This window comes from Caretta caretta, chromosome 5 (genome assembly GCF_965140235.1).
Source record: "Caretta caretta isolate rCarCar2 chromosome 5, rCarCar1.hap1, whole genome shotgun sequence".
NCBI classification, from domain to species: Eukaryota; Metazoa; Chordata; order Testudines; family Cheloniidae; genus Caretta; species Caretta caretta.
This window is the reverse complement of record NC_134210.1, coordinates 70,282,574-70,300,479: the sequence shown is the minus strand read 5'-3', so window position 1 is coordinate 70,300,479 and position 17,906 is coordinate 70,282,574. Positions and strand designations below refer to the sequence as shown.

General features: G+C 37.1%; 1 protein-coding gene across 5 annotated transcripts in view; it reads left to right on the top strand.

Moving 5' to 3' along the window:
- The window catches only part of PJA2 (praja ring finger ubiquitin ligase 2), a 103,931-nt gene that overhangs the window by 38,685 nt on the left and 47,340 nt on the right, over positions 1-17,906 (top strand). For all 5 annotated transcript variants that reach the window (XM_075128603.1, XM_048850012.2, XM_048850013.2 and 2 more), the window contains exons 2-3: positions 6,832-7,032; positions 11,197-12,265. In XM_075128603.1, the coding sequence (XP_074984704.1) occupies positions 6,834-7,032; positions 11,197-12,265 (1,268 nt within the window). In that variant the 5' untranslated portion in view covers positions 6,832-6,833. The remainder of the gene's footprint in view (positions 1-6,831; positions 7,033-11,196; positions 12,266-17,906) is intronic.

Below are 17,906 nucleotides of genomic sequence, written 5' to 3'. Positions count from 1 at the left end.
GAAGTTGGTGCCTGTAGCTCCAGCCCCGGAGTCGGTGCCTGTACAAGGAGCCGCATGTTAACTTCTGAAGAGCCGCATGTGGCTCCGGAGCCACAGATTGGCCACCCCTGGTATAAAGATTATACAGGGTAAACTCATAAATGGTCCACCCTCTATAACGCTGATAGAGAGATATGTACAGCTGTTTGTTCCCCCAGGTATTAATCACTTACCCTGGGTTCATTAATAAACAAAAGTGATTTTATTAAGTATAAAAAGTAGGATTTAAGTGGTTTCAAGTAATAACAGACAGAACAAAGTTAGTTAACAAGCAAAATAAAATGAAACTCACAATTCTAAGCCTAATACATTAAGAAACTAATACAGGTAAGTCTCACCCTCAGAGATGTTCTAATAAGCTTCTTTCACAGACTACACTCCTTCCTAGTCTGGCCCAATCCTTTCCCTTGGTACAGTCCTTGTTAATTCCATCTCAGATGGTAACTAGGGAATTTCTCCTGACTGGCAGCCCCCTTTGTTCTGTTCCACCCACTTCTATAGCTTTGGCCCAAGGTGGGAATCTTTTGTCTCTTTGGGTCCCCACCCTTCCTTCTAAATGGAAAAACACGAGTTTTAAGATGGATTCCAGTATCATGTGACATGGTCACATGTCACTGTAAGAACTTATTCTTCATTACCCACATACACAGGAAAGCTTGCAGGTAAATAGACCCATTCAGAACCAATTGTCCTAGTCAATGGGAGCAATCAAGATTCCAAGCCACCATTAAAGCCACTTTGCATAATTACAATAGGACTTCAGAGTAATACTTCATATTTCTAGCTTCAGATACAAGAATGATACATTCATACAAATAGGTTGAACACACTCAGTAGATTATAAGCTTTGTAATGATTACAAGAGACCTTTTGCATAAAGCATATTCCAGTTACTTTATATTCACACTCATAAGCATATTTCCATAAACATATGGAGTATAACGTCACAATCACATATTGCATCTTAGTCTAGTCATCACTGCACTAAGATTAGTAGGACCAGGGTGGATAAAAATCAATGATTTTTTTTATTTAAATCTGATTTTTTTCATAAAATGCTTTTTGAGGGAAAAAAGATAGATACATTATAGCTCAAAGATATCTCATCATGGAATAAGGATTATAAATTCTAATTCTATAGTATGAGATAATATATTCATGTAACATTTAAGACAAGTTTTGTAAATGAGTTCGAATAGTTCATGGATTAGGGAACCAATCTTATGGGGTTCCAGGGACTTCTGTGTAAATTGTTTAGGTTAATCTTTCTATCTACCCAATGGGACTCAGTGCTCAGTCTAGAAGGTACCATCAGAGATGCTTAGTTTTGCAGTTCTCAAACTGTGTATTTGTCTCTCCAGAGATTCAACATGCTTGTTAACAGTAAAAATGTTTTAAAATAATACACAGAGGTGAGAAATAACAGATCCTAACTTTATTGTCTCTCTGCAAATTTGTGCACACAGAGTCAATCCCTTACTTCTCTCTAAAAGTGCAAAGTTTCAAAAAGTTCAATGAACAGAAGATTGTTGGGGGCGGAATAGATCTGGACAAGGAGAAGTCTGGAGATGAATGTGAGAAGGGAGGGACAGGCGATAAAACAATAGTGAAACAGTTTGAGCAGCATATTCCAGGAGTCTTGAGGTCTTTCCGAGTGTAGCCTTCATTGATTTGAGGTCTACCATACCATTCTCTCACTAGAAGGGAAACCTATAACGGCAGCAGGCCGTAAAAGACACCCAGTTTGGGAATAAGAACCATTCAAGAAAATATGTTTGCTGATGATGTTTTAAAGAAAGTCACATCAGTGAACTGGTAGAAGTCACTTAAGCACTTGGATTCAGAGACTGTTGAAGTGATAATCTCACTTTTAACAGCAGTAGCTTCTTCTGCCACTGTAGAAAATAAGTATTTCCTTTAGACTAATTCATTACAAATTGAGAAATTGTTTGGGACCTGAAAAAGCAGGAAAGCTTGTTTTTCTTTTCCAGATTATGAACAAACAGTAAAATGAAAGTGAAGTTGACTGAGTTAGCTGCAGAAGCCAATATTTTAAGTTTCTCATGTTGGTCTCTGGCTGACATAGTCCGTTTAATTTTTTAAAAAATATTTAATTTAACTATTTTAGTTTAAAACAATTTTAACAAAAACAAACCTGATTTTAAAAAACTTGAATGTTTAACTAAATTCAAAAATTCAGATGCTTGTTTTGTTAAGATATTATATGTTTGCTGTTGAAGAAAAAAATCCAGACTACATAAATGTTGTTGTTTTAGTTAAAACAATTTAAACGTCTGTCTGGTGATGTTCTCTTCCTAATACAGCATGGCAAGAAAATTCTCCAAATATTAATGATTAACTTGTTGAATTGGAGATAGTTTACCTCCCAGTGACTTCATAAATATCTGTTTCAGTTACCTTTGATAAATGAAATAACCAATCATTCATTCATTTTCTGATATAGCAGTAAAACTAATCTGAAAAGTTTTCAAAATAAATCACTTAAAAATGTATAGTGTGTGCCTTCTAAAAATGAAACCTCCATCTATCTCTGAGTTATGAAGAATATGTATTAAGGTTATAACAACCAACAAGAATGCACTTTTATGTAGAAACCATGATTAAATGGAGTCTTCCTGACTAGTGATTTAAATCACTAGCCCGCTGCCGGTCTGGGGTTCTGGCTGCCAGCCCCTTGCCAGCCGGGGTCCCGGCCGCAGGTCCTGCTCAGCCTGCTGCCAGCCTAGGTGAATGGAACCCCAGGCTGGCAGCGGGCTGAGAGGGCTGGCAGCGTAAGATCAGCATTTTAATTTAATTTTAAATGAAGCTTCTTAAACATTTTGAAAACCTTGTTTACATACGACAATAGTTTAGTTATATAATATATAGACCTTTCGAGAGACACCTTCCAAAAACGTTAAAATGTATTACTGGCACACAAAACCTTAAATTAAAGTGAATAAATGAAGACTCAGCACACCACTTCTGAAAGGTTGCCAACCCCTGGTGTAGGTACTCCACTTCCCCGAAAGGTGGTAGATATGTCAGCTGGAGGGCACTGTCTACGCCAAGAGTTAGATCAGTAACTATGTTATATTTACATAAGTTGCTAGAGTAGAACAAGCCTTAGAGTGGCTGAAAATATGGCAGGTAATGGGAAAAAATGAAATTTTAGCTTGAATAATTGTAAAATATTGTAGATCAAAATAGTTAGTGGAAGAGAAACATTTGAAAAAGTGACATAGGTTTGATAGCTGACAGCAAGTTGTCACCTCTGGCAGGGCTTTGCAATATTATATGGCAGTAAGAAAGACCAGTGCAATTTTGGGCTGTGTAGACAGTGATGTCACAGAAGAAGGATGTGATAGTCCAGCACTATAAAGGTCTGAGCTTTCACCTGAAATACTGCATTCTGTTCTGGAATCATCCATATTAGCAAGCTAAAGCTATATGGGAGGGAGTCCAGGAAATGGCAATGAAAGTGACTTAAAGTGGCAGGAGAGACTAAAATTACTAAATGTTTCTTGCTTTAGTGACTGCTAAAAGTAGTAGGTCAGAGGAGAGAATATATACCAGGAAAGAGGATTTATTTAGAGTGATTTAAGGGGATGAAATTAAGTAAGGGAAATCTTAAGCAGAGTATCTGGAAAAATGTCCAGAGCAGAAGATCATTTGGACTGTGGAATAGTCTTTCAAAGGAAGTGGAGGAAACTTAATTGCTTGATGTTTAAAAACAGGATTGGAGGAAGTGTAGTATAGGAAATTTTGCTCTCCCACTGTCCATGCTGTACATCATGGGATAAATAGAGGACCTCAGCTTCCATGATTATTGATTTAGTACCTTTCTTGAGTGCTAAAGTTACTCCAACTCTGAAATATAAAAGGGGGGAAATGTGATCCTGAAAGTCTTTCTCTAAGCTTTCAGGAATTCCTGTAAATCTCATGAAACTTGATGTGCATTTAATGTATAGATTAAAGTATATGTAAGTTAAAATACTGCTCCAAAATGAGAAGAGGTCACCCGTAATGGCTATCCATATCTTCAATAATGAAGCATAAATAATAAAATGATTCCTTGTTTAAATAATTTATTTAAGATGCTATTTGCGTTTGAATAACTTCTCAGAAAAAGCATAAGTAACAAGATCCAGACTCACATAGTGCCTTTTCTTAGTGATGAAGTTCAAGCACAAGGGAAGTCCTTAAATTGAGAGAGAATCTCCCAGGAACTTCCAGATTTGTATCTTTCCCAACTTGACATGAATAATAACTTATATTTATCAATCTGTAATTGAGACACAACCTGATTCTCCTTTAAGGTGCTTTATAGATGCTTTGTAACTGAGTTCCTAAAACTTATGTGAAATTATTCCATTAATGTTTACCTTGCACGCATTTTTCTTTGTGTTCACCAGCCAGAAATTCTCCAGATTTGCCTTTTAATACTGAAAACAATATAACCATTGTCTTCCTCAGAAAAAGTCTAGTACCCAGATTACACGTTAAAATCATGACAGTTACAGTTCTTTAAACTTTTCTTTGAGAATATTGACATACCTGCAGCCCAAATGGCTTCTGCTGGAAGCCCTTAGGTTGTAATAAGTAGCCCTCCTACATCCATTTCTTCAGTTGAAGTTTTTAAAGGGTGGTATCTTAACTGAGAGAAGCTCCAGGAAAAAAAAAATCCTTTTTTCTCTCAAAATTTTTTTCTTAGGACTGGCTCTGGCTTCATCCTGCTTGGAACAAAAAATTGCCTCCTTTGGTGTGTCTGTGTTGGCATAATTAATACATGCTTCAGCAGTGGTGTAGGTTTTTAAGAGAGGTAAAAACACCAGCACCCCATCTACTCTTAATATTTATACTGTTACCACCTGTGCAGTTGCACCATTCTTGGCAGTTGACCTAATATAGGTACTAACTTCGGTAGTAGAAAAAGTGCTTGAGTGCACATGAGGAAATCTCCTGATCATTGGCATCATATGTCTAAACAAACAACTTTATCCTGCTTGTCTCCACTGAACTGAGCATGGTTCTTAAAGAAAGAATATTTGTAACAGCTGGGAAAAATAGAACTTCCATTTGAACTCCAAATATATTTGCTGTCTTTGAATGTGGGCTCTCAGAGAAACTAAACTCCCTCTTGTCCTTGCCCCATCCATTTCGGTGGCTGTCAAGGTTACAAAAGCTAAAGTGTTAATTGAATATCCAACAAAGTTAAAGATGGCCGATTGACTGGAAAAATTACTTATATGTAAGAAAGCTGCTGAACTTCTGAAGTATAGTTCTTTTAATTACAGTAATTGGGGAAATTATGCAACATGAGCACTTCTAAATCAGGCAGACTGCAACTGGAATTAACATTGCACCAGAAACTTTTATAATATCTAGTATATCAGCATTTTTTCCTATTCAAGTTTTCTTATACCTTTGACTGTATCTTCTTGGTAAAGTCAGTAGGATCCATTTAGCCTGGATCTTATTACCATAATAAGATCCCACATGAGTTATTACTTTGTATGGCTACTCTTAATAAAGTTACCTAATGTAAAGAATCCATCACTACCCCTTGTGACCTGGAATGTTTATTCTAGAAGATGTGCTCTGACTACCAATATTTTTCCCCGCCCCAGAGAGAGACTAACTGGAGCCAGCTAACTTTTGTGTTGTTACTGTTAGGCTTATTTTCAACAGTACTTAAGTTTGTGATAAAACTTCTTATGGTCGTGTAAAATGTCAGACCCATTAGCAGGAATGCATGTCATTTAAGGAAGAGCAATCAAGTGTTCTATGTTCTTTATTTGTAAATTTTTGCATATATAAGGAAAAAGCCTAATCACAAAAAACAGATAGTGTTTGTAGTGAAGATTTGAATTTGAGATATGATCTATTGACCTCACAGGGTGGATTGTGCAATGTTCAGTTCTGACCTTTTAAAGTTGTTGCTTTACGTGGCTCAAACAAGTGAAATTTTTTCTTTGAAGCAGCAATTCTTAAATCAGCACTTCTTAAGAAATACTGGATGTGAGCTACAGTTGTTCTTAACTCTTTTCTTAATCATGTTTTTGTAGCATATATTATGCCTTTATGACAAAATGCTAAGTTTATATAAAGTGTCAATATACTTTTCTTTTGCTTAGTGGACTACTGTAACTTCTGAACACTTTTTTTTTTGTAGCATGCATTTAATAAAAGTAGATTGTTCTTTCAGCAAACCCTTTACGTAGATTGTTCTGAAAAACAAGTAGTTCATAGTTGTGTTTGGGATGGTTTATCAAATAACGAAATCCTAATTTTGCAGTGCTGAGTGTTCCAGATTGAGACATTTGTGTCACTCAGAAATATGAAAGGGATGAGAAATGATAAAAATCAGGAATAGAGCAAAATTTACTGTGTCAAACTAGTTCCTGATTTCAGTTGAGCTACATTAGGGATGAGTTAGGCCCAGTGTTTGTTTTTAAGCCTTTATTTACTGCAGAGTTTTATCCTGACAGGATAAAAATTAAATATTATTTAAAACAAGGACAAAAGTCTGGTCAAGTGTACTTTTATATGCCATTAGCATCAAAAGAACTAAAATTTAAGCTGGTAGTGTTTACTGATTATATATAGATTTTAAAAAAATGTTCATGCCAATGCAGCTCAACGCTTTAAAGAGGAAAAATGGGAAATTTATTGTGGAAAATGATTCCCTGCTCAAACAAATCAAACCGTAAGGGGAAGGTGAGGAATGGATTTTTGTTTTCCCTCCCTCTTATCTAATGTATTCAGTTTTTCCTGTTTTGTTTCTTGCAGCAATGGGTCAAGAAGCTGGCAAACCTGCTTGGCCCAAACCAGCAGGAGGCTATCAGACCATTACAGGGAGAAGATATGGAAGAAGACACGCGTATGTCAGTTTTAGACCATCTTTGATGAATCAAGACAGAAATTCAAGTCAACAAAATGGAGAATGTGAAGGATTAGAATTAGACGATGTTCAAAAAGAGAAGTCTTTATGTGCGTTCTCTGTAATTTCAAACTGAGACACATTTTCTTTGGGAGGGAACGGAGATGGAAATGTATAGAATGTTGAAAGTCATATGAACAAACTTCAGGTCATATGTTCTGCATCAAAAACTCAATGTGAAGTTTAATGAACATTAGTATTTATCTTGAAATGTTTTAATTTACTTCATAAAATAAAGTAGAGCAACACTGAAAGATTTAAATTTCATAAAATTTCACAAAACATATAATTGTAACCATGAATATGTCATAGAAATCTTATCTTACCCCAGAACCAGATTCTTGAATAATTCCCATGTAAGAGGAAAATACATCATGTTTATTTGCTGCCTCAAATAGAGCTAGAAAACAAAATACTTTACATTTCATGAGCCAAATTCTTCCATCATGTAAGTCCATTGACTTAGCAGAGTTACACCAGAAGTTAATTCGACTATTTGTAAATAATTACAAGAAAAATATGAGAGCGAAAAAGAAATACTGAAATAGCAGATAGACATTATTTTCCTCTTTCATGAATATTCAGTTTTCTTTGGTTTGCTAATTTTAAACTTCATCCATAATTCATGAGTTTAAAGTAGCATTCAGTTAGAATAATTGAATCTAGAAATTCAAAATGACCTATTAGATCATATGTATAGTCCCTCTTCTTTTGAGTCTATTATATATTCGTAAATGTTTTTGCAGTCTAGTCTTAAATGTGCCAATTAATATTTGTAAAAAGAAAAGGAGTACTTGTGGCACCTTAGAGACTAACCAATTTATTTGAGCATGAGCTTTCGTGAGCTACAGCTCACTTCATCGGATGCATACTTTGGAAACTGCAGAAGATGCAGAAGATGCATCCGATGAAGTGAGCTGTAGCTCACGAAAGCTCATGCTCAAATAAATTGGTTAGTCTCTAAGGTGCCACAAGTACTCCTTTTCTTTTTGCGAATACAGACTAACACGGCTGTTACTCTGAAACCTGTCAGATTTAATTATGCAAGTAATATTTACCACTCTTTCACTTAAGAGACTATTCCAAAAGCCAGAAGATCTCACTTTTTTGGAAACTCTTCACATAATTTCATTTCATTATTCTTGAAAGCTTTTTTTATTGTGCTAAGAAATTCCTGTTCCCCTTTTTTGTTTACATCTTACAAATGTTCAGAGTGAGTTGTATGCAAATATTTACCTTATTTGCATCTTCGTTTTCTGGTAGATCAGTGCTAACCCCATGACTTTTTTTTTGCTTTTTTTGGTCTGAACTTCCTGTAGTTTGTCACTATCTTTTTAGATAATGAAGTGCCAACATTGAACATATTGTTTCAGGTGTTCAGAGGAGGTAAATGGTGAAAGGAATATTACTTCTCTGTTCCGTGATATGACTCCTCTACAGATGTAGCTCAAACTTTCATTGACTTTTTGCTGCTATATTTCCTTGTAAACTTATGACTAATAGTAATTATGTGCTCTATAACCCTTAAGTCTCTTCTTGGCATTTCTACTTTCCATATTTTTCCCTGTCATTTAATATTTGTGTTTTGGATTATTTTATTCCCAGATGTATGAGCTTGCATGTTTCCAAGCTGATTCTCATTTTATACTGAGAGTACTGACCAAAACACAGGAGTTATCCCCTGCTAAATTCCATGCCATCTTCAATATCTACTTAAACAACCACAAGAGATAGATAGAAGGGACCTCACTATAATGTTTCATCAAAGGCAGCACCTCTAACAGTGCAGTATCCTTTTAGTTTTGCAGTGACAGCATGCCATGTAAGCCCAAATTCTAGTGTGGGAAACCACAACCCGCATCATTGTGTTCCAGAAATGAAAGTGCTATCAACTCACCCTTCTGACATGCCATATCTTTTTTCAGATAAGACTGAAGAGATAAATAAAAATGTTGGGCTACCATAATTAGAGGTGACACTATCTGTGCCACTTATAATTCAAGGTTCTGCAGAAATCTGAGTTTGTATGATACAAGTGTCTCAAGCAGCCATCTGGATTCTAATCGTAGAAATGTAGGGCTGGAAGGGAACTTGAGAAGTCATCAAGTCCAGCCACTTGTGCTGTGGGAGGACCAAGTAAACCTAGGCCATCCCTGACAGGTGTTTGTCCAACTTCTTTTAAAAGCTTCCAATAATGGGGACTCCACGACCTCCTCTGGAAGCCTGTTCCAGAGCTTAACTACCCCTATTGTTAGAAAGTTTTTCCTAATATCTAACCTAAATCTCCCTTGCTGCAGATTAAATCCATTACTACTTGTCTTACCTCCAGTGGACATGTCCTACCTTCAGTGGACATGGAGAACAATTGATCACCTTCCTCTTTATAACAGCCCTTAACATATTGGAAAACTGTTATCAGGTTGCCCATGGGTCTTCTTTTCTCAAGACTAAACATGCCCACTTTTTTCAAACTTTCCTCACAGGTGAGGTTTTCTAAACCTTTTATCATTTTTGTTGCTGTCCTATGGATTCTTTCCAGTTTGTCCCTGTCTTGCCTAAATTGTGGTGTCTAGAATTGGGGTCTCATCAGTGCCTAGTAGAGCAGGATAGTTATCTCCTGTGTCTTACATACCGCACTCTGATTAATATACCTCAGAATCATATCAGCCTTTTTTGCATCACATTGATGACTCGTATTCAGTTTGTGGTCCATAATAATCTTGAGCTCCTTTTCTGCAGTACTACCATCTAGACAATTATTCCCTGTTTTGTATTTGTGCATTTGATTTTTTTCCTTCCTCAAGTGAGGTACTTTGCACTTGTCTTTATTGAATTTCATCTTGTTGAATTCAAACCAATTCAACTTGCCACGGTCATTTTGAATTTTAAACCTGTTGTCCCAAGTGCTTGCAACCCCTCCCGGCCTGGTGTCATCTGCGGATTTTTTCTGCATACTCTCTACTTCATTACCAAGTCATTAATGAAAATATTGAATCGTACTGGACCCAGGACTGACCCCTGCAGGATTCCGCTAGGTATGCCCTTCCAATGTAACAGCAAACCATTGATAAGTACTCTTTGAGTACAGTCTTTCAATCAGTTGTGCACCTACCTTATAGTAATTTAATCTAGACCACATTTCCCTAGTTTGCTTATGTATTTGAATAATGTATAACATTTTTAATTAGATCTTTTCTTTTTCTTTTTTTTTTTTTAAAGAATATACTTGGGTACATCTATTTAACCATGCATATTTCATTCTTCTTTATTCAAAACCCTTTTCTCAGATGTATACAAGCTTTCTGTGCTTCTAACAGGGGTTTAAATTTCATAAGTGCGTGCACTGAGTTATGCGTGCAACTTGAGGTTTCCATGCAAACTTGAATATAAACGTTCCAACCCTGATTTGCATGTGCACCAGTCAGAGGTATGAAAGAATGTACACGCTTTTGAAGATTTGGGTCACTGTTCACTTCAAAGCTGATTGGATGCTATACTTATTTAACCTGTTTCTAACTTTTTCCACTCCGTTTTCAAAGTCTGCCATTCTTGATGTTCATTGTCATGTCACCATCAGAGGAGTCTGCCCTCAGTTTTACTATCAAACCTAATTGCAGTGAAATCATTGTTGCTAATTGGAGCCTTTACATTTACTTTCCTTGTTAATTTCTCCTTGTAAGTCAAGAATAGCATTCTTGCTTGCAAGTACAAAATAGGCCTATTTAAAATCCCATTTATGGTACCAATAAATGGCTTCTTCAGATTCTTGCAGAATGTGCATTTTTGCCCATTAATGTATGGGTAGTCTAATTATTAGCAGTATTATTATTAGCAGCAAATTTTTCAGTTTCCTTAACTTTTGAAACATACTAAATTCCTATAATTCTCATTTCAAACTTCTATTGTCTGAAAGCAATTTAAAAGAGGCTGCCTGCAAATGTGTTTTTGTTTATAGGGCTCTTACGTATTTCTGCTGTCATGAGTGAAGCTGAAATTGTATCATTTAAGTTTGTTTGTTTAGACTTAGTTTAATAAATGGAACCAAAGATATATTAGCTGCACATAAGCACACATGTGATAAACGTACCTGATCATTCAATTGCACTGTTGTTCCAGTCAACTGCCGGCTTTTTCATGAGCAAGCATTGTTAATGAGAAACTTTATATCCAGTTTGATCACTCCAATGTATTCTTTCTTGCGATTTTCTATGAAGGTCCCAATCCATTGGTTCAAGTTTGTTCTGCTTTATCAGATGAATCTTCGTTACAGAATGGTGGATCTGAAGTTCCTGTTGGTAGAACTGAATTGAGGCGAACTGTCGAGACCGACACATCACCATTTTTTCCAGTATGCTATAATCAGGAAGGCAATCAAACCTCAAGGAGCAGTATGAATCCTGATAAAATTCCTGAGGACTGTGCAGAATATACTTCTGGCAAGTGTAGTGATCTGAATGGTCAGAATGGAATTGCTTTTGTAAACATTGACTCCTATGAACCAGATAGCAGTGATGGAGAGGATGATGGTGCACAAGTTGATCTTTCCTTAGCAAAAGAAGAAGCAGGCTTATTTCAAGAAACGCTGGATCACATGCTTTCTGAGTTGGAGAAAGAGGTGGAGTCCTTCAGTGGCATACAGTCACGATTGTCTACTTTTAATCATAATGCTTCCAGAGAAGTTTTTGAAGAACTAGGACCAGTGCCTTCAATGAGATATTATAACATAGACTCAGATCTTGGCCATCGAAATAATAGGACATTTAAAAAATCATCTGCTGAAGACGAAGCTAGAGGAAAAAATAGCTTAAGTGGTAATGCCAGTTGTGAAACACAACAGAGAAAGATGATAGCTGATGTTGCGGTCAGGACCCCTGTAGGGCTTTGTAATGAACTGAATACCAGCGATGGCAAGACTGATCATGGAAATTCACCTGAACTGGTAGTGAGACCTAAAGTTAGAAAACAAAATGCTGCAAACCCATTGGATAGAAAAAAGCTTACTAGTGATGACGAAGCAAAAAGCAGTACTAGGAGGAGGAGTGAAATTTTTGAAGCCCAGCAAGGCAGTGCAGAACATGTCTTGAGAAATAGCAAAGAAAAAATGAATTCCAGTGTGTTCTTTGACCCAAGAGACTATGAAGATGCTCAAAAGAAAACAGAAAATGATCTAAAAACTAATGTAACCATCCAAGAAAGAACAGCTGTAGTAGATGATAGAGCTTTCTGGGATGAATTTGAAGATTGCAGCAGGCATTTACCTGGTTCCAACAAGGATGAAGACAGGTAAGATTTAATATATACATTATTGTAGCATCTTAAATTTGTAAAAATAATGCACTAATCTGAATAACTTTAGCAACTATTATGAGGTAGTAGTGGTTTAAAAAAGACAGAGTATCTTGGGAATGAATATATAAAATGGCAAAACAAAAAATTGCTCTCTAAATTGTTTGTGACCTTGTCATGAGTTGCCATCTTTCTCCTCCTCAAATTGCTGTGCAATATTAATACCTGTTGCTGTACCGAAAGCCAGAAATGCATCATTGAAGATAGGGTTTTTTAATTTTAAAATATTAACCAGCCCGTTTTTCATTCTACTAATATGTAAGGTATTTGTGCTTCAGTAGGAATTGATAATTTAAAACCGCATTGAATTATAATTTTCTGCATACAGCTATTTGTAGAGAAAGATTACTGAAATAATGACCAGTAAATACTATCTGTAATTTCTTGCTGTAGAAGCATTTCTTTTAAAAGATGTGCACGGTATGGTAGAGAGACTTAGCTGCTACAGTTGTGTATTATACTAGGAGGGTTTAGATTTCTGAAACACTGACCTTCCTGCTATGCTTCAGTGTCTCCATTCTGTATTCAGCCCAAAGTGTACTGTAAGCTAAAGCCCTCCACATACCATGGAACTCTTAGGGCATGTCTACACTTGCCTCCAGAGCGATCGATCCAGCAGGGGTTGATTTATGGCGTCTAGTGAAAATGCAATAAATCGACCGCTCTCCTGTCGACTCCAGTACTCCACCAGAGTAAGACGTGTAGGCGGAGTCGACGGGAGCGGACACAGTCAACCTACCGCAGTGAAGACACCACGGTAAGTAGCTCTAAGTACATTGACTTCAGCTACGCTATTTTCGTAGCTGAAGATGTGTAACTTAGACCGACTTAGCTCGTGCCCACTCCCCCTTCTCCTCCCAGTGTAGACCAGGCCTTAGTCTCTGTCAGAAACATAGATTATCATCCTGCATTCCAAAACAAAATATTTTGGAGATTGGTTAGTGGAAATGCAGTTGGATGAAGTAAGCGTTTTGTTTTTGAAAGCTTATTTAAACTAATATAAAGAGAAATTTTGGAAGTCCTCTGTAGTAGCCTACATAACAGGGGTGACCAAACTGTGGCTTGTGAGCCACATGCGACTCTTTACCATTGACGTGCGGCTCGTGGAGCCCCCATTCTCCACCTACCAGAAAGTGGTGGGGGAGGAGTTTAGGACCTCTGCCTTGCAGTGGGGTGGTGGGGTAGGGGCTTCTGCCCAGTGTGTGGGGGGGTCTCTGGACTTCTGCTTAATAGGGAGGAGGGTCTTGGGGCTTTAGCCCCACAGGGTGCACCTGCTGGGGCTTGGGGCTTTAACAGGAGTGGGTCTGAAGCCCCGAGCTGCAGCAGGTGTCTCCCATGGGGCTGAAGCCTTGAGCCCCGGCAGGTGTGCCCTAGCTTTCGAACTTTTGAAGACTGTTGTATGTGGCTCAGAGGGTCAGTAAGTTTGGCCACCCCTGCTATATAACTTTTAGAAGACTTCTCCTTCTTCCCATAGCTTCTGACTAGTTTCACTGACAATCAGTGTAGCCAGCTGTAGAGTGAAATTGATGAGTATCTTGCATGTTGCACTTTCATCTTCACTCTTTAGTTTGCCTTGTGTACCCCATGACAGCAGCAACCTAGTGGTTCGGGTAACTTGGCAAATATCCAGCAAATCCACCATGCATAAGCGTCTCATGCTGTGAGTAAATCTTAAATATTATAAAATGTAATTTCTGTATTTGAGAATGACATGTAGTATTCGCTCTTTAATTTACTCATGTAAGAAAGACCAACTGCTGATATAATCCTCATTGAAGTTTTAACGATCATACTGATCTGCAAAAACTATAAATAGAAGAAATATCCATAGCTAGATAAAAACATAGGTGTAATACCCAAAGGAAGAATTATTCTAAAAGGATTATTAAATTGTTGAGATCTTAAAATCTTTTAAAAATACGTCTTCAACTTGTTGCTGTATTTTTTTGTTATAAAGATACTAACTACCGAAACGACATTAATGGAACATTGGGCTTGCCTCCTTGTGTTAACTTTAAAGACAGAGTTAAGTTTCACAGGCCATCCATAATCATGCTTTATGTAGCACTTTCTAGCCTAAAGATCCCATGGCAACTTTTTAAAACTACTACCAAATCTTACAAGCGTAGGTGCCTAAATTAGATCCCTAAATAAGTGGCCAAGGGGTGTGTGTATGTTAAGAGGTGCAGAGCACCCTAGCTACCACTGAGGACTGTCACTTTTACTGGTAGGAATAGAGGAAAAAGGGGCAAGTTGTTATTCACCTGTGTAATTTGGTAATTTCTTTTAAACACTTCACCCTGGTTGGTCAGGAAGTTAAAGGTCCTTTGCTGTGAGGGAATTCTTGAACTCTCTTTGTGTGTTGTTCAGGGTGGATTTGATTTAAATCACGATTTAAATCACTAGTCAGGAAGACTTGATTTAATCATGGATTTCTACATAAAAGTGCGTTCTTGTTGGTTGTTATAATCTTAATACATATTCTTCATAACTCAGAGATAGATGGAGGTTTCATTTTTAGAAGGCACACACTATACATTTGTAAGTGATTTATTTTGAAAACTTTTCAGTTTGGTTTGGTTGTTTGGTTATTTCATTTACCAAAGTTTAATTAAAGCAGATATTTATGAAGTCATTGGGAGGTGAACTATCTCCAATTCAACAGATTAATCATTAATATTTGGAGGATTTTCTTGCTATGCTGTATTAGGAGGAGAACATCACCAGACAGACGTTTAAATTGTTTTATTTAACTAAAACAACAACGTTATGTAGTCTGGATTTTTTCTTCAACAGCAAACGTATAATATTTTAACAAAACAAGCATCTGAATTTTTGAATTTAGTTAAACGTTCAAGTTTTCTAAAATCAGGTTTGTTTTTGTTAAATTGTTTTTAACTAAAATAATTAAATGGCATTTAAAAAAAAAATAAATCAACTATGTCAGCCAGGTCAACATGAGAAACTTAAAATATTGGCTTCTGCAGCTAAGTATTGTCTTCCCCTTCATTTTCCTGTTTGTTCATAATCTGGAAAAGAAAAACAAGCTTTCCTGCTTTTTCAAGTCCCAAACGATTTTTCAATTTGTAATGAATTAGTCCAAAGGAAGAAAATATTTTTTCTACACCAGCAGAAGAAGGTACTGCTGTGAAAAATGAGATTATCACTTCAGCCGTCTCTGAATCCAAGGTCTTAAGTGACTTCCTCCAGTTCTCTGGTGTGCCTTTCTTTAGAACATCATCAGCAAACATATATTTCTTGAATGGTTCTTATTCCCAAACTGGGTGTCTTTTACGGCCTGCTGCCGTTATAGGTTTTCCCTTCTAGTGAGAGAACGGTATGGTAGATCTCAAATCAATGAAGGCTACACTCAGAAAGACCTCAAGACTTCTGGAATATGCTGCTCAAACAGTTTCACTTTTGTTTCTACTGCCTGTACCTCCCTTCTCACATTGATCTCCAAACTTTTCCTTGTCCAGATCTATTCCACCCCCAACAATCTGCTATTCATTGAACTTTTTGAAACTCTGCACTTTTAGAGAGAGATAAGGGATTGACTCTGTGTGCACAAATTTGCAGAGGGACAGTAGGGTTGATGTCTGTTGTTTCTCTCCTCTATATATTTATTTATTTAAAAACATTTTTGCTGTTAACAAGCATGTTATCTCTGGAGAGACAAATCCACAGTTTGAGAACTACAAAACTAAGCATCTTTGATTGTATCTTTTATACTGAGCACTGAGTCCCATTGGGTAGATAGAAAGATTAACTTAAATAATCTAGACAGAAGCCCCTGGAACTCCATAAAATTGGTTCCCTAATCCATGAACTATTGGAACTCATTTACAAAACTTGTCTTAAACATTACCTGAATATATTGTCTCATACTATAGAATTAGAATTTATAATCCTTATTCTATGATGAGATATCTTTGAGCTGTAATGTATCTTAATTAAAACTATCTTTAGATAGGTTTTTTCCTCAAAAAGCATTTTATCAAAATAATCCTATTTAAAAAAATTTTTTTTAAATCATTGCTTTTTATTCCCCCTCCTGTTGTTATGCTTGGAACTTGTATGATATTCTCAATCAAAGTCTCACTTTCATGTCTTCCAAGAAAAATATATATTTCCCTCTTTGCGCCTTACCAATTTCCTTTGTCTTTTACAAGCTGTTATAGCTAGTAACAGTTCTCTATTATAACAGTTATGCCTTAAATAATAGTGAACAAGAGTGACAAGCGCTAGGTGACTGATGACCAAGGACATCTGTGGCCGCATTCATACTCGCATAACCTTTTTTTGGCTGCCTTTTGGGCGGAGAAAATAAATTTTTTGGGGGGGGCCCACTTGTACTACTCATATGTTGATGAGCAGTTATTCACACAAGGAGTCCCATTGAAATCAGTAGGATGCTATGTGAGCACTTAGTCAGTGTGAGTAAGGGTTGCACAACTGAACCCCCTTAGTGAGGGCTGCCAGCTGAAACCATTATTCAACATCTGTTAATTAATTCTCTAACCATCCATGCTCAATGCAGCATTGTTCCCTTGGGAGTCTATTATTTATTATTATTGTTGATTTATATTGCGGTATCATCGAGGAGCCCCAGTCATAGATCAGGACACTGTTATGCTAGCCACCGTAAAAAGACAGTCCCTGCCCCAAAGAGCTTACAATCTAAGTAGTCTTAGTATCCTGCAAGCCATCTTTCATGTGTTCTGTTCTTTAAAAATACTGTTTTTTACATAGTTCTTTTGCAGTAACTTCACTTCTCCCTGCTTATCTGCTAGTGCTTGATGCACCCTGGTAGTTGACTAGGTTTGACTGATTTTACTTTACTGAGAAAGGGACAGCTTTGTCATATCTATCAGCTAGCCTCATATTATGTATCTGTCAATGTGGAGCTTCTGTCCTTTAGTTGTGCATGTGTTTTTCCTCTTGTGGATGATGATCCCTCACGCTAATCTTTGGGAGGTGATGGCATCAGTCAGCATCTCTATATATGGCTTCTGATTGCCACAAAAGATAAATCATTCTATTTCTAAAATACCTGTGTTATCACCATGTTGCTTCCACTAGAGATTTCTTCACCAGATATGAAGTACTAACTGACAAAGTGGGGAAGAGAGAGAACATAAAAAAAAATCAGCCAAACCGTCATCTTCCTTCTTATATTGAAGAATGACATCTTAAAGCCTATACATTTTTTAAAAAATGACATTCATTGCTCTTAACAGGTGAGCATCTCATAAACACTATGGTATACTTCTGATTATCCAAATAGTATGGATAACATGGATTTTCTTTGGATAATCAGGAGCTCTGATAATCAAGAGGGCAGGAGCCATTCAGCAGCTTGGTGGACTCTTCCCACAGCTGGGGACTTGTCATCGTCATCCTCCTGGCAGTCCTCGACGGGGTCTCTGCTCTGCCCCATTTGCTCATTCCCATGACAGTGGGCTGCAGAAGTCTCCTTGCACTTCCATAAGGCAGGTGACACCCTATCCCTGTAGGTGCAAGGGTGCAGTGGGGAGCCTGTGGTCCTGGTGAGACAAGAGCAGAGATCCCTGGCTAG